Source organism: Pelmatolapia mariae, linkage group LG3_W (genome assembly GCF_036321145.2).
Source record: "Pelmatolapia mariae isolate MD_Pm_ZW linkage group LG3_W, Pm_UMD_F_2, whole genome shotgun sequence".
NCBI lineage: Eukaryota > Metazoa > Chordata > Actinopteri > Cichliformes > Cichlidae > Pelmatolapia > Pelmatolapia mariae.
Genome location: NC_086229.1, coordinates 22,834,131 through 22,854,187, shown reverse-complemented (window position 1 = coordinate 22,854,187; position 20,057 = coordinate 22,834,131). Strand labels below are relative to the sequence as shown.

At 43.3% G+C, this 20,057-nt stretch overlaps 3 protein-coding genes across 3 annotated transcripts in view; 1 reads left to right on the top strand and 2 right to left on the bottom strand.

Annotated features, from left to right (window-relative positions):
* LOC134624291 (ephrin type-B receptor 4b-like) overlaps positions 1–9,449 on the bottom strand; it is a 34,936-nt gene extending 25,487 nt beyond the window's left edge. Inside the window, exon 1 of the mRNA XM_063469261.1 lies at positions 8,888–9,449. Within this exon, the coding sequence (XP_063325331.1) occupies positions 8,888–9,002 (115 nt within the window). The 5' untranslated portion in view covers positions 9,003–9,449. The remainder of the gene's footprint in view (positions 1–8,887) is intronic.
* A 4,440-nt stretch (positions 9,450–13,889) lies between these two features.
* LOC134616347 (proteasome subunit beta type-6-like) lies at positions 13,890–17,018 on the bottom strand. The gene is made up of 7 exons (XM_063461166.1): positions 16,904–17,018; positions 16,311–16,378; positions 16,154–16,219; positions 14,634–14,699; positions 14,421–14,550; positions 14,157–14,301; positions 13,890–14,077 (listed from the first exon to the last, which is right to left on the bottom strand). Exons 1-7 carry the CDS (start codon positions 17,000–17,002, stop codon positions 13,950–13,952), a joined length of 702 nt encoding a protein of 233 aa, XP_063317236.1. The 5' UTR covers positions 17,003–17,018; the 3' UTR covers positions 13,890–13,949.
* Positions 17,019–17,218: 200 nt separating this feature from the next.
* LOC134616340 (trafficking protein particle complex subunit 1-like) lies at positions 17,219–19,074 on the top strand. Its single transcript, XM_063461151.1, has 5 exons — positions 17,219–17,258; positions 17,640–17,738; positions 17,853–17,923; positions 18,023–18,161; positions 18,787–19,074. Exons 2-5 carry the CDS (start codon positions 17,640–17,642, stop codon positions 18,913–18,915), a joined length of 438 nt encoding a protein of 145 aa, XP_063317221.1. The 5' UTR covers positions 17,219–17,258; the 3' UTR covers positions 18,916–19,074.
* The last annotated feature ends 983 nt before the right edge of the window (positions 19,075–20,057 follow it).

Here is a 20,057-nt window from a genome sequence, read left to right as displayed (position 1 = left end):
TGATTTTGGGGCTGTAAAGGATGTTCTAACTTTAGCAGAGGCAGCTGCAGATCAAACAAGCCAGAGCGTGGATACACTGCCTGGAAAAGGTGAGGGGACAAAGTGTGGGTCCAAGGATGCCTCCCTCTGTCATCACACAGCAGCCTGGATCATATCATGTGGCTCAGCTCAGTTTGTTAGAGGACAGTTTTACATGTATATCATCAGCGGGAGGCATTAATTCACAGAGGAAAGGTATCTTCCCATTAAAATGGATGTCATTATTCAGTGCTCCTTCAGGCACCGCTGAGAGATAAAAAGGTCCAAATTAGCTCAGCTCCAATAAAACGGTCAGTGTGGCTGTTTGCCCACGTGTTCCAATAAAGTTTAAAGTCCAGGTGTTCCTGACAAAGGTATGAGTTTCAGCTGAGTTACTGCAGATTTATGCCTCAGCGGGAAAAACTATGCTGTAACTGCAAACCTCTTTGAAACCCTACGCCGTAATCTGACGTGCATTGAAATGCATGTCGACACAGCTGCAAACGCTGTGATTGGTCCGTTCAGTGCCGTAGATTTCTTCCGTCTGCTTTTTCACCGCAATGTTCAAACTAACCAGTGAGAGAATAATGATCCTAGCCTCAGTATGATGGAAGAATAATCACAACATCAATATAAGGACTCACATATGTCAGTAAATTCCTGGAAGGAGCTTGCTGAAACTATCAGAATGGACCTGAAGGAAAGACTTTAAGGACAAATGTGTTTGCTCCCCGCAAAAAACACTGACCACAATAAAGACCGTGGACTCGGGAGGAAAAGGGTCCCAGCATTTGATTTGTTTCTATCTGCTGGCACCACATATAAATCACTGGGACACGACCACACAGTGATTACCACGTAATGTACCAAAACATGCATAAATGGCGACATCATCGGCCACTTATGTAGGTTACATCATAGACCTTCAAAAGACACCTCAGTAATCTAAATCAGGCCTTAGCTAAGTTAGCTGGAAGTTATCAAGCTGGTTTCCATAAGGTTGATGCGCCACATGCTGACAGAAGTACCTCAAATGTGCAGCCCTGCTAGAACTAAACTTGTGGAGGGTTAGCTGACATAAAGCAATGCACTAACTGGTGTCTAGCTGCCTAACTATTTTTAGGTTAATATAAGCACATTAGCACAGGGAAGGTGAAGGATGAAGGCGTTAGTGGAGTAAGCATCGTGCCCGGAGATATTTGGTATGAAGCCTGGAGCAGCCAGGGTCTGAACCACCAACCTTCTGATTAGCAGATGACCTGCTCTACCTCCTGAGTTACAGCTGTCTGTTAGGACAATAACATCTGGCCATCCTTAGCAAGTGTTGGGTTTTGTCCACACCCAGTGCCAACAGGCTGAACTGAATTGTCGGTTAGAGAAACCACAGCCAAGCTTTATACTCGATCTTATCATTGCACTTCAATCGAATGAGCACAGACAAGGTAAGCCTTTACTGGACACTAAGTTGGTTCTACTTGTTTCTGATGTGTCTATTTACTGTAGGGCTTAAACACACCTTTCATTGCCAGTAGACAGACAGTGTTTGTGTAATTTAAGAGTTTCATGGAGGAACAGATGTTCAGGTTGTGTTTGTTCCTGCTCGTCTTCATCACTCTCTGTTTGAGCACCTTATCTTCTCTCTGTCAACACTCCGATCGATGATTCAGGCTGTTTGAACTGCCTCTGACTCATTTCACATGTCAGGAATCTTCCACAATAAGCTGCAGCTCTGTTTGTTCTCCTCAGCAATCAGCACATAAAACATCTGAAAATATAGGGGGACGGTTAAAACTTGCCCTGCTAGTGATATTTACTCAGTCCTCAAAGACTCTTTGAACCATCCGGTTGGAAAAATGTTCCACAGCTGCAGAGATTATCCGACAGTCAACTGGAAGAAATCACACTGAGAACATTTCTGCTTCTTACATGTGACAGTTTATAAAATATCGGAGTTTTGGCCCGCGGACAAATCAAACCACCTGAGGACGTTTGTCTGGAGAATGGAAAGTTACTCATTAGCTGTAGAGGAGGAACTCTGGACACAAGTTCAAGCAGACTGACTGTGTTTGCATCCAGATGGTTCAAAGCGTCCTTAAAGGATCAGTCCGCTTTATTTCAGCCTGCTGTATTTCCCATTAGTGCGTCCGCCGTGTCTCTGTGGGTCATGCTAACCTCTGCTGTAGAGAGTCAAGGAAACAAAGTGCAAGCTCCAAGCAGCTTCCCCCCCAACCCCACCAAAAATTGAGTTTTACATTAATTTTCTTTTCCTCATTTACTCCAATGCCTACAGTGGAACTATGACTGAATGTATGCCAATACCTGACTGCACTAATGAGGCCGATTTCCATTGCAGGAAACAGGTTATTTCAAGTCAGAGTGCACCTTTGTGACTGTTCCAACCACAGGAACTGCCCCCGTAGGACCTCTTCCAGGGATGTTTTTGCGGAGAAAGAAAAATAGGGCCTACTCCATTATCTCTTTTCCATTGACGTGGTGCCAGTGCGGAGCCAGTTCTGCCTCTGTGCCTTTTGACAACCAGCCCACATTTCAACAGGTTTGAAGGCTGAACTTTACAAAGGAAAACCGGGGGTAATTTACACGAGGAAAAACGAAATTCATGGAGGCCGCAGCATCTGTGGGCTCCTTCTATCAATCACTGGTGAATTTCTTGTTTGGCAAAATGTGGGAGATATTTTCTGCCCCAGAAAGTGGGTTAGTTTTTGTTTGGTTTATTTGAAATGCATGAAACTGGCTCTAGATTAGGCACTCACAATGAAAAGAGGAGTAAGGTGCATTCAAAAGGTAATTCACATTAAATATTTAAGACTTTAAAAAGACTGCACATGTGTTTTCTCTGCATTACAATAATACAGTTTTACCCGCAACAAAGTTATTTATTTAATGTGACATGTTTGTCAGACAAAACATAACTTAAACAAGTAAATCAATCAGTGATTGGATGTTATGCATTTAAACAATTTGGGTTTATCAGACTAGTTATTATAATTATAAAAATAACCATTCTAGAGCCTTCACATTAAGTTTATTATATTGTTTATATGAAAATGACTTGATTGAAATGGATGGAGAGCTTTTGTGCAATTAAAAACCTCATCTGACATATCTGAATGTAGGCACTTCCAAACATCGCTGAAAAACTACTGGGTGGGCTCCGTTACCCACTTAACTCAGAACAAACACAATTTCTTAACCCGAAGAAGAAAGATGGTGAACAGCAAACACTGTGAGAATTCACCATAAAAGTCTGAAGCAACAAACACAAAAGCAGCCGCCAGCTCTTGGTCAGCTGCGCCTACACTCATAGAACCATGGTTACGTAACTTTGACGCTCGTTAAACTTAGTGAAAGCAGTTGAGTGAAGGTTCCCAAAACTTTCCACTGTTCACCGTATAGGCTCCAAAAAGATGAAAGAATACGAAAATTTAGAAACGTCATTAAAAGCCCTCTTTTCTGGATGAGGTTTGAAGTTTTAAAATGTAATGATTCAAACTTTAGTGTTCTGAATCAGTTTTAATGATGGAGGCGGTGAGCTGAAAAATGGAAACAGGAAGGTTCAATGAGATGATTACAGAGCTGTTCAGCTATCGACTGTTCTGACATTACATTATAGCATTAGGCTTTCCACCCTGGGGGGTGGAGCCCCCTGGGAGGACATAAAGCCATTGTGGGGGGTGGTGTAGGGGTGTAACATGAAATCAAAGGCTTAAATGGCGTTTGAGAGAATTACCCGTGTTTATGGATATTTTTCACTGAACCTAAACATTTGGTGACTAAATGTGAGGTGAAGGAACATTTTTAGCTTCAGAAACAGGAATATCAGAAAAGGTTTGAGATCACAGCATCAGCGTGCGTCACTCTCAGTGAAGGTAGTTTGACAAAACTTCCTGCTGCTCTGGATGCTTTCCCAGAATCCTAAAACTGTCCTCTAAGCAAATCTTCCCTCTGCTGCAACATGAAAGATTTTAATCTGCTTCTACAGTTATGAAATGCTTGTTTTGACTATGAAACAGAGACACGGCTTAGAGAACAGATAACACCACTGTTTTACTATTATTACTACTTTTTAATGAATGTGTTCTTTTGAATTTAACCAGTGGAGTTCCCCAGGGCTCTGATGTTGGTCCTCTGCCATTTTGCTTTAACCTCTTTCACTGTAATATAAACCATCCCAAAAAATCATGTAAAATTATAGAGTCTGGCTAAATAACAGAGCTGAAAGCGTTAAATATCTACCTGTCACAGCATGTCGGACAGGGTGAGGTTACAAACAAAAATTCATCTGATGAAGATTTCTTAAATCCTCACGGTGTTTTCCACGAAGTATTCCATATAGAGAAAAATTAAGGGTTTTTTTTCTACCCTTTTTTTAATGTCCACTGATGGGTGTTGGGGCACATGTCACAAAAGTTAAAGGGGAACTTGCCTCATATTTTTATCAGCAACATTTTAAGCAGATGATCTTATATATTCTCTAAAAATGTTATTTTGTGGGCAAACTGTGAAGACACTGAGATCATATCTCTTTTAAAACAAATTTTTAGCTTTGCTCTCAGCTCTTGTTCTCACACTGCTGATAGCCTGTTTATTTACCATCTGTGAATAAATGTGCAGATGTTTTGGTTTACTCCAAGGCTCCTCAGAGATTCTAGGTTCTTCTGCATCACAACTTGAAATATGTTCCTTCAGCTTTTCAAATTATGCTTTAATATTTATATTAATTCAAATGTAATAGTATTACAATATTATTATCCATTATTATCAACAAATGCTTTATTGGTGTCTGATTCTTATGAATGTTAGGACTTTGAAACGCCATGTGATCTTTTTGTGAATAAGCGAGCTACTTCTTTTAATTTCAGATGAGTGTTCACTGTTAGTGTGTTTACAATCCTAAACCCTCCTCTATCTGGTCAGGTTATTTTTTACACTGAAAAATGGAAACACTTGTAACTTTGAGTGAACAAAATTCCTATTTCTGTGATTTTAAAGGCAAACTGCTCTGTTTCTGTATCTCTGTGTCACTTTTGTTACAACGTGCTTCTCTTTCTGGATAGACCTCTTTTGTGCACTGGTGTAAACGTTACAGCTGATACTGAAAGATTTTAATCTGCTTCTACAGTTATGAAAAAATTATTTTGACTATGAAACAGAAACACAGCTTTCAGAACAGATAATACCACTGTACTGTTTAATGAGTAATAATTCATGTGCTTCTCCTTCTGGACAGACCTCATTTGTTCACTCGTTTAAATGTTAGATATTGTTAGAAAGGTCAAACTTAACATGTGGCTGGTGTTTTATTTTGAAAATCCTCGTGACACTCTCACAGGTCTCATATGCCTTTATTGTGAGTGTGAGGGCTAAACCTCCAAAGGGCCAATCAACAGATTAACAACCCGGCACTTAACATGTAAATCCTCAGTCAGAAATTAAATCCAGCGCCTTTAAAGGGATTTATGGACGGAAGAAAGGCGCCGAGAGGGAGAGGTGGAGGCAGGAGAAAGAGGTGGAGAGGGGGAGGTTTGGTGTGTGCGCGGGGTTAAAATAAGAACAACAGAACAAAGACAAGAGGAGAGAAAAGACAGGGAGCAGATGGAGGACAATATGTGGACACACCCACAGTAAAAAAAGCTTCTGCGGCACCAGAGTCCAGAGGAAATATGTCTAATTTAACCACTTTAGCTAATTTCACTGTTTTTATGTGAGAAACTCCTGATTTCATGTGAACCTCTCCACTGAGAGGTGGAGCGCGAGAAGCCGGCACAGAGAGTGAAGCTCAACCGGGTGAAGCAAAGCTGGATGATCCTTCAAAGGGTTAAACAGTAAAGTCCCAGAGAGGCTTCAAACAGCCTTCAGAGTCTGAATACACACACACAGGCACACACGCGCACACACACACACACACGCTATTGTTTTCTAACTGGTAATTTTCTGGTTTGGCAGGAAACAATGATCCTGCTTCCAGCACACACACACAAACACACTCAGCTGCTGATTAACCTGCCGTTAAAGAGCGACTGTGTGTGAATCTGTTATTTATTTATCCTCAAGTCTTCCTGAGTGTCTGTTTGTATAAACTTCAGTCGACTGCACACACACTCACGAGGCTGCTGAGGTTTAATACGGTCGTAAAGTCCTCTAATGTCCACTCGAGACTAAAGCACTGACTCCATCCTCAGACTAAAACGTCCATGTTTACAATCACAGCCTGAAACAGAACTCAGTGTGAGATAAAAACACTGAGAAACAGAAGTGTAGTGATTTACTGATTCAGAGATGCATATTAATTACAGAGCGAGGAGGTGTTAGAGAAACATGTATACGTGTGTATAAGAACCTCAGAAGCCGTCGCTTAAAGCATTTTAGGCCTAATTCAGAGTTTCTGTGGAGACAGTAACCAGCAGAGATCACTGCCAGTAACAGACACAAGAAGGTGTTGTGTTACAGGTGGTGGAGTTCCACAGGGCTTTATTATCGGTCCTCTACTTTTTATTCACATTTACTTATGCTCTTGTTTCTAATAGCACAACTGTGTAGGAGGATTAATGCCTTAATAACTCAGCTGTTTAAACTGTAACAAGGCTTAAAGTTTGCATTATTAGGGCTGTAGCTAAGTCGTAGCTGTCGCTAGGCTCCACCTCAGCTAAACCGAACTGGACCTCTGTACTGAGTTTTTGCTGTTGGAGCCTTTTTGAGCATTTTTAATGGCACTGTCTGACCAATGACATGGCTGCTGTGCTGCCAAGAAACCATCCCAGAAGTCTCGGCTCTAGATTTAATGAGTGAAATGTTACCGAGCACTAACGAGCAGGTATCTGTGTCTGTAGATCAATAACCCTGCAGTTAAACCATTTATCAGTTATCAAACAGTTTGTTGTTTCAGCTCTCAGACCCTCGGCCCCTGCGTCTCTACTTCCTGTCCTCTTCCTGTTGGGGAGGGGGGTCACGTGACAGTCAGCTGCTCCTTTGTGTTGACAAACAGCATGATAGATAAGGTATTGGTAACCAGTCACATGCTGATCTGAAGCAGCTGCAGCACTGTTCGTTTCCTGCCTGCTGGTTTTAAACTGGCTTCCCTCGGCGGGTATCAGCACACATGTTTAACACTTTTAAAGCTGGTTTAGGTTTTTTGGGGCGTCAACAGGCGCTCTGGAAACAGCAGCTTCTCTGAGACGATCACATGACCGCTTTATCAGAAAAACTAAACCCGTGTCACATTTAGCCTGGCTGGTCCTAATAAACCGGCCAGCCTCTGCTCTCTGAGGTATCACAGCCTGAAAGTGCTAAAGCTGATTTGTTATCTCCAGATGACCTGAAGCTAAAAACTGAATTTAAACACGGTGGAGTCACGCGTGATGACAGAAGGATGCTTGTTTTTACTGCTGCTCAGACACAGCACTGAACTTGTAAGAGGATTCCTGATAAATCATCAAATCAGCTGCAGTAAAAAGCTCCAGAGCTCTGTCTGAGCGCGCTCTGTGACCACATCAGCCCAAGTGGCAGCTCAGCTCAGCCTGGGCTCCTCTCACTTTAGAGCTCAACAACAAAAACCAGAGAAATGCTGGAGCTGACTGAGCGCGCTCAGATGGCGTCCTGCACGGTCAGAGCTGATGATAGCCTCACGGGCACAAAGTGCAGTAAACTGTGAGCTCTCAGTGAATCAGCGTCACATTCGTGACTACTGATTTTTTTCTGTTTATTTCTCAGTAAACAGGACGCTTCCTCATTTCTTATCATTTTATTCTCATGTTTATTTATTTTCCCCTCCGTGTTTGCTGTCGTGATATTCAGATTTTATCACGATGTAAATAAAACACTTTTATAAAAGCACAAAGGTTTTCCGTTTAAGTTTTACTGTAATGCACAAAATATAAAACGTTGTAATTTGGTTTTTTGAGTGAATCTGATTTCTAATCTGATCATGACAAACATTTTTACGCGTTTTATCTTTTAAACAGCAACTTTAAGTCACAGTTTAGATTTTTCTCATGTTTTACGTTTGTGTTTTGTTGAAACTAAAACAGTGAGAACACAAACACGTTTAGCTGTTTCCACCTAAAGCTTGAAACTGTCTGCTGTTCTGTTTTTATGTGAACTGAACTCAAACAGAAACACTAACGGAAACAAGTGTCCTCGACCTTGACCTTTGACCTGCCGTGTGTCCCACTCACAGCCACAGCTAACATGTCATTACTGTGGAGGCTCCTTAGAATGAGTGAAGAAGTAAACCGCAGAGCCACAACAACACAACAACACCCCTCATCAGACCCTCAGAGCCCCACATGGCTCCACACCGTCGCCGTAGAGGCTCGCAGAGGCAGGAAGGCTGACCCGCAGCCTCGGTATGAGCAACGGACCCAAGCAGTTAGTCAGCTACTTATGAACATGCAGGTAAAGGTGTGCACAGCTTACTACCTGCACCTGCTTACAGGCACAAGGTCCTCTCACTGTGCAGTGTCAGAGGAATCCTGAAAATGACACATTTATTTATTATAAACCGACTGAGAAATCACACGAACACGAACCTGATGGGACAGACTGGAGCGAAGAAACCCGAGTTTACTGCAGTAAAGGCTGATTTCACTGCAGCTCAGAGGGACTCTGCTGCAGTAAGAGCACGTCAGTCGTACATTTGTGTACTTTTATTTGAATATTTGTCAAACTTCTCTGAGCTGAATGTAAAAACTTATTAACCACAGAAGAAGAAAGGGGTCCCCTCTGAGGTGTGTGACTGAAAATCTCTGAGGATCGATGGGTTAAGCTGATCTGAAACATTACGTCATCGTTTCTGGGCAGACTGATCGATAAGCAGCTGTGGTCGATAACGAGTGTATTGATCAGTACTCACCTTCCTCCGCCCTGCAGCAGCCCAGCAGCACCGCCAGGAGCGGGAGGAGCAGCAGCAGCAGCCCGCGGCAGGAGGAGGCCCGGCCGTGGGCCACGGGGCCCCGCTGAGCCCCCATTACTCCGTCCCGGTCGCACCTATCGATCACCGATCACTAACGTCAGCTGGGCTCGGTCTCCGCCGGCCGCGCGCGCCTCATTGGAGCCGAAAAGTTCGAGAAAAAGAAAAAAGTCCACAAAGTGTCCAAGATGGAGGCCGGAGGGAGTCACAGCACCCGACTCCTTCAGCTGCTCCGAGCTCTCAGCCTGCTCTCTGCTCCCACCCGGCTCCCCCTCATTCCTCCATCCCCTCCTCCTCTCTGCTCCAGCGTAGAGCCGCGGGGCGCGGCTGCCTGCGAAGCCGTCTGAGGAGCAGCGAAAGGCGGCTTGGAGAGCGCACAGGGGTCGGTGGGACAGCTGGAGGTTGGGGTCCCGAACCACAGACACACTCACTCACACACACGCACACGCCAAGCCGCAGTTACAGTCACGCACAGCACGGACCCACACTATCAGAGCTCACACCAGCGATCCCAGTGCTTCCAGTCTGCGGCTCCAGCTCACACGCGCACAAAAAGTTTAGAACAAAAGCTGCTCCAACTTTCTGCCTCCACCTCTGGATGAGACCACGCCCACGCCCGCAGCCGCAGTGTGAGTGGCTGAAGGAGCCTGCCATTCCAAAGGGGCGGGGCTCAGCGTAGACAGAATGTGAAGGAATGTGGAGAGAACGTGTCTGCGCATGTCTGTTTTTGAAACCTGGAGACCAAATCGACCAAAAACTTCAAATTCCTTAAAAAACGCAGGGACGGATCTAGACGGGCGGCTGTGTGCCAGATTTGTGGCGCTTAGCGTGAAGTGTGTAGCTAGTGTGTTGTGTTGTTTTGTGTAGTTTGTTGTGTAGTCGTTGTATTCTTTCGTGTGACAGTGAGAGTAATAATGAATGTCACAACACAGATTGCAGTGTAAACTGTCTCCAGGTTGACCAGACTGTGGTCAAGGTTTATGCCTGTGGTGTTCTCCTCTGTCCTGTGGCGGATTTTTTTTTTACTGGCACAAATAATTTGTGGGGCATCTTATCGTGACAGCTGATTGTTTTAGTTTAGTTTTAGTAGTATTTTAAATGGTTGTAAAAAAAAACGGAAGATGCATTGTGTGCACGTTTAGATAAATAGCTGTATATAAGTTTATTGTTACCAAAATTTGTGCCGAAAATAATTTACTAAACATGTCTGTGGTTTTTACAAAACATATAACCGATACTAGGATTTTATGTTTTTGTGTGATTTCAGATCAGTTGTGTTACTACAGAATGTCAGTAAAAATAACTGAAAATTCAGACACGTGAGGTTGAGCTGGAAAGAATGATCCCAAGCAAGGCAGGGGAGAAAGGGCAAAATACAAATGTAAAATCAAAAGGAGTCAAAATGGCCAATTATATTTTGGACCTCAGAGGGTTAATCCAACAAATCCTGACAAATTACGCTTCAAAAAAATGTGAAACTTAAGTGAGACTTGTGTTTGTAAATGAACCGCCCCATGGCTACATGTTTATTTATTATACAGGCTACACAGTGAATAAAATGAAAACTCACATGTTTTATTTAACTGAGATGTTTATTCATGTGTGCTAAGAAAATAAATTAAAGACTGTATTTATATTAAATACTGCACTTGAATCATTTTAAACACATGTAATACCTGCACATGTGTGTTTTTAAAAGCTTTTATTTTGAAACCCCATTTGATTTCAATGCCACCCTAAGAAAATGTCTCTAGTTCAGCTCCTGAAAAAAATTACACAAATTCAATAAGATATAAACAAAATTATCAAACCAGCTTTAATAAAAGTCTAAACAAATCATATTTTCTGTGTTTTAATCTGTCTGTTGTCTTTCTAACCAGGTCTGGATCATCATTTATAAAAAAGCTCATAAACACACATGATACTACCACATATCTGCATCACTGTGCTCTGCTTCATTACTTTATTATACATTTATTACACTTTAGCTTATTTATTTATTCCTGTTGGTTCTAATTAGTGCTCTTGAAAGTGGGAAAAAGTCACATTTCAGCTTGACGAGAAGTCCTGTGTGTGTGTGTATGAGAGAGAGAGAGAGAGACCGTGCGGATGTTGTTTCTGGTTCGTTTTCTTCACATTAAAGATAAAACAGCAGAAACCGAAGCAGGGTTCCTCTCCCTCTGTGGGTGTTTGTTATGTAAATGTCTCTCGTCCTGTCTGACAAACTGAATCCACACCTGAGGAGGAGGACACTCCTCAGCAGCCATGCTTTCACTCTCAGGCAGTTTCTGACCTCCTGCAGAAACAGTCACACCTGCAGTGACTCCCCAAACACAGAGGGAAGGAGCTGCACTGCCTCTTTTATTGCATTCTTCAGCTGAGGAGACACTGGAGCCTCATTTAGGGAAGGACAGAAGATAAATCTATCTATCCCATAATCCACTCCTCAGTGGCACGGCATCGAAGTGTTCATGAAAACAAACATCAGCACGACTGTTGAAGAGTTTCCAGCAGTTTGTTGTGACCACAGGACAGTAAAGAAACATGCTCACAGGGAGGAGGAGGAGCAGCGCTCATGTTCAGAGACATAAAGTGAAAGGAGGGCTGATCTGAGGTCAGCAGGCAGGATGTTATCAGCAGATACAGTCTGAGGTCCATCATCACAGGGAGGAGGTGCAAGCAGGAGCAGAAGAAAGGAGGATCAATAAAGAATCAATAGAGCTCAAAGCCTCTGAAGCATTATCAGACCCACACTTTTACTTTGAAATGAGTCTGGGAAGGAGACCCAGCTCTTATTTTGAAGTGTTTTCTGGATATTTGGAGTTAAACTGGTCAGACTGGTGAGGATCCAGGTTTCCTCTCAACGGTCACGTTAAAGGGGGCGGGGTTACACTCAGGCTGAAGTTTCTCACCTGCAGCTCCATGAAGACAGGTGAGAGCGGGCGAGAGACATTCAGTCCCGACAGAGAGAGAGAGATGAAAGGAGGCCGAGAGCTCCTTTTTCTCCCAGTCTGAGGACAAAGGACAGAGTCAGGTGTCCTCCTCCTCCTGCTCCTCTTTGTTTCTGGTCTTTGTCGGCAGAGGTGTGAACGACCCGGAGAACAAAACAAGGAGAGGAAGAAGAGGAGGAGGAGGAAGGATGGAGAGAACAGAGAGGAGGCCTGTGGGAAACTGTCACCTGACTGACAAGCGGACACGTTTGACAGACAGGTGAGAGTCCCGCCCCCCAGTGATGTCACAACAGCGGAGGAAGACACTACGATTGAAAATACAGAAATAAAAATAATTATTAAATTAAATTGAAAAGGTGAAAAACAAAATAAAATGAATTTAAAATGACAAAAAATTATAACAAGAGAGTCAAAATAAAAATGATTTCCTAAAAATAAAAAAAATAAAACGTCAGATTAATCGGAAAAATCAAGAATATCAAAGTTTAAAACCTAAAACTAAATATTATCAGAAGTGAAAGGAAATAAAATCAGAACTGCAGAAAAAATGAAAGAGAGAATTTTTAAAATAACTAAAACTGATTAAAAGAAATAAAGAAGTCAGATAAATAAAAATAAGGAATTAGTCAATAAAAACTAAAAAGAAAGAATAGATATAGAAAGACAGAAAAACTATTATGAAAAAGACCAAATATTATTTATATTTTACTTTTAATTAGTGAAAAATATTAAAAAGGTTAAAAACTATAAAAATCATAAAAAGTTTTTTATAAAAAGAAATGAAACAATTAAACTGCACACAAATAAAAATACTAAACAAAAGTTAAATAGAGGTAATATAAAATATGTACTTATAAAAAGTATTAAAACCAAAATGGGAAACACAAAACACAGAAATAAAGTAAAAATAAAGAATAAATACATACTAACTTAGAAAAAGGATTTTTTAAATTAAAAGAGAACAAAAACCAAAATAAGAAAATGATTTAAAAATTCATAAAAAATAGGAAAGATTTAAAATATTATAAGATTAAAACCCACCTGGAAATAAAAACAAACAAATAAAGTAAAAAGAAAAGATCTAATAAAACTTTTGCTAAGCAGAAACTAACAACCTCAACACCGGCGTGAGCAGCACGAATCCGAGTCCGTCAGAGAGCCTGAGATGGTCTGAGCGTGTGCAGAAGGGGGGGGGGGTGGAGGATGAAGGTGGAGCTGCAAGCAGGGGAAACACAGGAAGAGCTCAGAGAAGGTTCATGGGTGAAGGAGGGTCGCTGTGACAGAGGAGAACATCCACTTTCTGTTTATTCCTTAATAAAGATAGAGTCCTGATGAAAAAGTGGTTTAGTTTTAGTATCTGAACTGGACTTCACGCCTCCCCTCTCTCACTCAGTAACAGCTGAGTGTCGGTCGTCCCATGTGACCTGGAAGTGGAAACGTCCCTCCATCCTTTGGTCTCCTCTCGCAGCAGATCAGCCACAAACGACACTTCAAAGTAACAACACTGACAGTGACATCAGCAAGACGAGGCCTGTCGCTTCATTACGGAAAAAGTTTAAGTCAGAAAAGTCCAACTCTTTCAAACCAGCTCTCCAGCACATTAAGAAAGTGGGTAACTGCACTTCCTGTTGCACAGCTTGGTGAAGCGTTTCTAAGCGCCTCCATGAAAGGTGACTTTTTTTAAACTCCTTTATTTCTGTAGATAGACGGACAGGAGCCGGTCTGCGGGGACACATAATGTGCAGAAAACCTTCAAAGCAGTGCTCAGACAGAGAGAGGAGACTCAGGCTGTCCCACGCACCCCTGAGGATCTGACCTTTGACCTCAAACTGGAGCTAAACCCAGAATCCTCCTGACTGTAAGCGCTCAGCTCACTGCTGCTGTCTGTGTCTCCCTCTGCTGGACACTCAGGGAACTGCACTCACAAAGTGAACCATGGTATTGGTATGATTGATCTGTGGTTACTGATTTTAGCATCAATGAGACAACGACAGTGAAGAGACAAAATGAAAACTTTATTAACATAACAGACACGTGAGTGGAACTGAGCACGCTCAGTGTGTGGAGAACTTGGGCAGCTGGTTTCCCAGGATGACGCGTCGCTCCACCCCCTCCTCCGAGATGCTGGCCAGCCTGACCACGCCCCCGCTGGAGCCGTCCCGCTCCATGGCCAGAGACAGAGCTGAGGAGAGACAGTGAGTCAGTGAGACGGTTGTGGAGTGCAGCTCCCAGCATGCCTTGCAGCAGCGGCGGTGCGTTACCTGCGGCGGTGAGCTCCATGCACTGCTCTTTGTTCATCCCGGGTTTGTAGTTGGCGTCCATGAAGCCGTAGATGTAGGTGCTGCCGCTGCCACCCACCGACACCGGCTGCCTCACCAACATCCCACCAATCGGGACGCTGTACACCTGAGACAGGTAACACACACAGACGATGCTTTACAGTCTGCAGGGGTGGAAACAGCACCATCTGCTGGCCACACAAAGGACTACATTAGCGCATGTGTCCAGTTGGTGTGAGTTCTCACCTGTCCGCCCTTCCTCTTGTCCCAGCCTGCCACCAGGATCCCAGCTGTGAGCTCCTCCCTGTAACGGTAGCAGCTTGCTCTGAACAGATTGGCTGCCGTCTCCACCAATGGGGGCTCGTCCAGCTCAATGCTGTGGGTGGGGCGAAAGACACAGGTGAGTATTGGCCTCACCTGAGCTGACAGGAAGGCTGTGTAAAGGTCTGTGTGTGTTACCTGTGGAAGCCCAGCTGGTAGGCGACGACCTCAGCGATGGCCTGAGTGTCAGCAGCTGATCCAGACCTGCAGCCAGAACACAAACATGAGCACGACGTCTGCTGAGGAGGAGCCGCTCATCAGGAGGGCGTAAGGGTTTCTCAGATAAGTTCTCAAGGTCCTAAAGAAACAGCAGGCACTCCTCAAAGGTTCAACAGACCTCAAAAACATGGGAGTGAAGTTGCCCCCCCCCCCCCTCTTCAAATCCAACAAAGGTGGTGTCAAATTTTTGTGCTGCAAATATTTATGTTTGTGCTGCTATCATTTTAAAAATATTGATAAAAGAACATTTCTGAAGCAAGGGGCCTGCCAGTTGGTGCGTATCAGTCGAACCCCAAATAAAGGCCATTTAGGTTCTGCTGAAAGTGCAGTCCTGCTCCAGAATGGAGTATGTTAATTTTATACAACTTGCTTGTGATGGCCCACATGCTAATGTCAGCAATTTTGTTAATATTAGCATTTCAGCTAACTTTAACTTAAAAGCTACAGTTCACATACTACTAGGTTAATGTTAGTTAACCTGTTAACGTGCTAGTGATAACCCACATGCTACCATTAGCGGTTTAGCAATCATTAGCTTTTTGCTTTTACCCTGCTGGTACCACACTAGATGGAGTAATGTAATGTTATGGAACATGGTAGTTAGTGAGCCACAACCTCTAGCATATTCATATTCTGAGGCCTGCTGGACCTAACTGGTCACAGAACCTATAATTCAGGTCCGACTAATACGCACCAACTGGCAGGCCCCTTTAAATCTCTTCAGAAAAGTTCTTTCATTAATATTTTTAAAATGATAGCAAATGATAGTTTCACAAATATTTGACTTTTTTTTGACTTGGGTAATGTGGGTGGGCTGGTTGACCTTTACATTTTTATTAATATCTTCAAAACAGCACGAACACTTTTGTTGGATTGAAAAAGGGCAGGGGGCCAACTTTATTCACATCTCAAAAATACTCCTCTGCATCCTTAAACCTTTAAGGTTGCTTAAATAGTTCTCAGCATCTTTACAAAAGGTCAAAGTTTTATGAGAGGTCTCTCTGGGCTCTTAATGAACACATAAATTCATTAAAACATTATTCCAAACTGCCTTTTAATGTTTCCTGGGGCCTCAGTTTTACATAAGAAGGCTGTACAAATGTCTCAGGTTCCTTTAAAATTTAATAAGAAGCCAAGAGATACTAAACTTGGCCCCAGGCTTAGATCCATTCATGTCACTGTGGTTTTCAGGGTTGCTAAAGCAGTCACTAAACATTCAGTGCTGAAGGGTCTTTGTGTTCCTGAAGGGTTACAGAGTCCCTAAAAAAAGTCCTGAATGCAGACTGTGGGTTTCTGTTAGGACTGCTGATTCTAAACAAAGTTTATTTTGAAAGACTGAGCTTCCTGAGATTAAAAACATAGCTGTTTTATTCTGAAAGGTTTTCTGTGTTCTGATTAGAGTTCCTGTGATGGAGCCCATGGTGAGGAGGAGGACTGACCTGCAGCAGTAGATCTTGTCATGGATGCGAGTCAGTTTGTCTGTGACTCTGTTGGCGATGTACGCTCTGAAACACAAACACACACAGACAGGTGAGGTTAAAGGAGTGTTTCCTACACTCAGCTCCATCATCACGTGTTCAGTGTTTGTTTTCTCACCCTGTAGTAGTGCGAGAGTCGGCCCCCATCACCACTCCTCCGTCATACTCCACGGCCATGATGGTGGTCTGACACACGACAACAAACAAACAACAGGTAAACGGGCAGATAAACACCCTGCACCTATTATCGGACAGCATCTCTCCTGTTTAAACTCTCAGCTTCATCACCCTCCGTGTCCCTCCTCCTCTGAGACTGTTAAATGACTCCTTTGTCGGGTGAGCTCATTATCGGACAAGCCATTTAAGCCACATTGAAAATGCTCAAGTGAGAAAAACACAAAGAAATGTTAAACGCCTGTCCCATAATGCAACCATAGCGTTAGCCAGCTCTCCACGCTTCCCTGTAGTTACTTAAATATATTTCATCAACCACCCAATACACGTGTGTCCCCGCGGACTCTACCCCCCAGTTTAGCCCGGTTCGGTCCCGCTGTGGTCCGAATCTCCTCACAAACACAGCTACCGTTAGCCGCTGTTAGCTGCTGCAGAACTGCTGTCTCATTCAGCCGCTATCTGCCGTTTAAAAACGCTCCACCGAGACCGAACCGGGCCTGGTTCTGTCCGGCCCAACACCACAGACCAAGTACGTACCCCGGTGCTGACTTCCTGGCGGGTCCAGTCCGGGACCAGGTCACTTTTGGACGAAATTTGCTGGCCGAAGTACGGCATCATTACCGGTGCTGCCGCCATCTTCTCTCTATGAATAACTGGACTCAGAGGCTGTCCGCGCATAAAGCCTAACATTATTTTATTTACGCTATTAGCGGAATATCCATGTTACAAACCAACTCACATATAATTAAATTACAAGTTAGATTTAATAACTCAACCTTCTTTCAATTCAGAGAGTCTAGCTTAGCTGTATAAATTTCCTCGAAACAGTTCTATTCGGGCACATAAGTGAACAGCTCTGCAGTTAGGGTCCTGCGAGAAACAGGAAGATAAGGTAAACACTGAGTTGGATTATAAAAACGTCGGCTAAACCTGATTATAACGATTATTTTAAAACATTTAACGTGCTTCTCTCCTTTAAATTGAGTAATTAAACATATTATAGAAAGCTGGTGTGGTTAAATGAGGTTAACAGCTACTTTAGTGGCTGTTGTGTTACGTCTGAGCATCGCGGAGGACGAGACTCCATTAAAAGATGTGCATTTTTAGCCCTGGTATTTAAAACGTTACAGTAAAAAGAATACCCACGGGACAGAAAGTAATTTTAACACTTTTTATGTTGTGGAGGAGTTCGTCTTTGATTCGGCATACACCGAGCCAGTGAGGGATCACCGGTGGATGTCTGTTTATTGATTTGTGATCGGCTGTGTTGCAGATGACGGTTCATAACTTGTACATATTTGACCGCAATGGAATCTGTTTGTATTACAACGAGTGGAACCGCAAGAAGCAGGCGGGCATCTCCAAGGAGGAGGTGAGCCTCAAAGCAATCAATAAATCAGACACAGAGAGTGTGTGTGAAGGAAAGGTGTGTTTATGTGTGTGTGTGTGTGTGTGTGTGTGTGTGTGTGTGTGTGTGTGTGTGCAGGAGTTCAAGCTGATGTACGGGATGCTCTTCTCCATCCGCTCCTTCGTCAGCAAGATGTCTCCTCTGGACATGTATCCTTCACATCACCTGTCCTCCTGTTAGTCCTTCTGTGTTGCTGTCTTAATGTCTGTCCACCTGTCCTCCTGTCTGTGGTCCTTATCCGTGCTCAGGAAGGAGGGCTTCCTGTCCTTTCAGACCAGTAAGTATCGTCTTCATTACTACGAGACACCGAGTGGCCTGAAGTTCGTCTTGAACACCGACCTGTCAGTGACAAACGCCAGGGACACACTGCAGCACATCTACAGCAATGTGAGAGACACACACGCACACACACACCTATGAGTGGGGTTATCTATAGAACCAGCAGGCTGAACTGCAGCTTTTTAAAATCTAAGTGTATTGAACAACACATCAAACGGCTCAGCTGACCTGCTGAAGACGTTCTAGGATAAAAAGTTGCTTTTTCATTGAATTATGTGAAATTTAATCAGTTTTCTCAAAGAGTCTTTAAAGATTTGAAGTTGGAAAATGAGAGGGAACAACATGTTGAATCTTGGATATAATATAAACAGAAATCTGCTCGTTCTATAACAGCCCATCAGGATTCGGTCCATGAGATTATCACACTGAGGCTGAACTAAAATGTTTTTTTACCCAGAATTCATTCACCTGAATAACGTTTAAAGCTTTAGTTCAGATCTTTGTGTGTTACAAACTTTACTCTTCAAATGTTGAAGTGTGTTTTCCATGTTTTTTTTTTTTTATTTAATCTTGTCAGTTTGGTTTTGTTCTGAAACCATGACTTCAAAGGGTCGGGTTGTATAGAAATAATGTTAATAATAATCATCTGTGAGCTGCTGTTTTCTGTCTGTGCTAAACAGGAAGTGTTGCAGGCTTTATTGTGAAAGAAACTTACACTGTTTGTGTTTGTCAGCTGTACGTGGAGTTAATCGTGAAGAACCCGGTTTGTTCATCCACGCACACCTTGGAGAGCGAGCTGTTCAGCAGCCGACTAGACGCCTTCATCAGAGCGCTGCCGTACTACAGCCCACGAGCTGCCTGAGCATCACACACACACACACACACACACACACGTTCACAGTGAGAGTTTAATGTATTTATTTTGTTCTTTCATGTCCTTGGCAGGAAGTTTTGTCTGTTCAATCAAACGTATGTGAAGCCACTCTGACCTTTGACCTTTAATAAAATCAGCTCTGTGGAACTTCCTGGAAACTGTCGTTACTCTCTGCTGATGCTCACACCTATCAAAACGATCACACGTGTCCAGAGTTTATGATGATGTCTCTGCAGTGACCCTGTGTGTGCAGAGCTGATGGTTTAAACTGTACTGACTGGTTTGTACCACTGGGGGGCGCTGCTGCTGGCTGTGAGCTCACAAAGTGCAGCACAGCAGATAAATTGAGCCTTTGTGAACCCTTTGCAGAAGTACACGTCTGCCTGAGGGAATTACCCAGAATGCATAGCACAGACTTTCCCTCTGACCCTCATTATTGCGTGTAGTGTTATAAACCTGAGTAACAGCACATCAATCTACCAGCAGTCTGTCACGTCACATGACTCATGGCCTGTGTGATGGATGTGAATCTGTGAACGTCCTGCTGATAAACTCAGAGTTTGATCCTCTAACAGCTGAAGAAATCAGTTTGAATGATGGTGGAAGCGCTCGTGTGATCGACCCTCAGAAACCAGCTCTGATTTAACACACACAGTTAACATGTGAGTGATGTAGCTGACCTGAGGTCAGCTGACTGATTAACAGCTGGATTCAGTCTGAGCTGACCCTGAACCTGACCCCGCCCCCTCCACATGCTGTCCTTCAGCTGTAGAAAGCAGCTCTGATGTCAGAGTCTCCATCAACATCTGAATACTTCACCTGACCTGCTGGACACATGACTGTGGACAAAGAAGACCTGATCAATCAATCAATCAGAAACACAACCTGCTGAACCACCTGACTCATCACACACACACACAGCTTCTGTCAGATGCTTTTGGCATCATTTTTCAAGTGCATTGTGGGTAATACAAGCAGAGGCAAAAATGACACTGAGTGCATCATTAGGAGGAGCCGCAGATGAAGCAGTGACATCATCATGATTGGAGTGTGTTTGTGTCCACAGTGTAATCTCTAATCCCACTGAAAAACATACTGCCAACCAACAGCTGGAAACACACACGTTGGTC

Bases quoted from the DNA above. Each gene is read 5' to 3' on its own strand.
- LOC134616347 (XM_063461166.1), bottom strand. From the start codon at position 17,002: ATGGCGGCAGCACCGGTAATGATGCCGTACTTCGGCCAGCAAATTTCG. The intron at 14,700-16,153 runs GTCAGTCCTCCT...TTCTGGCTGCAG, and splicing joins GACAAGATCTACTGCTGCAG to GTCTGGATCAGCTGCTGACA. The intron at 14,302-14,420 runs GTGAGAACTCAC...TACCTGTCTCAG, and splicing joins ACAAGAGGAAGGGCGGACAG to GTGTACAGCGTCCCGATTGG.
- LOC134616340 (XM_063461151.1), top strand. From the start codon at position 17,640: ATGACGGTTCATAACTTGTACATATTTGACCGCAATGGAATCTGTTTG. The intron at 17,739-17,852 runs GTGAGCCTCAAA...GTGTGTGTGCAG, and splicing joins CGGGCATCTCCAAGGAGGAG to GAGTTCAAGCTGATGTACGG. The intron at 17,924-18,022 runs GTATCCTTCACA...ATCCGTGCTCAG, and splicing joins AAGATGTCTCCTCTGGACAT to GAAGGAGGGCTTCCTGTCCT.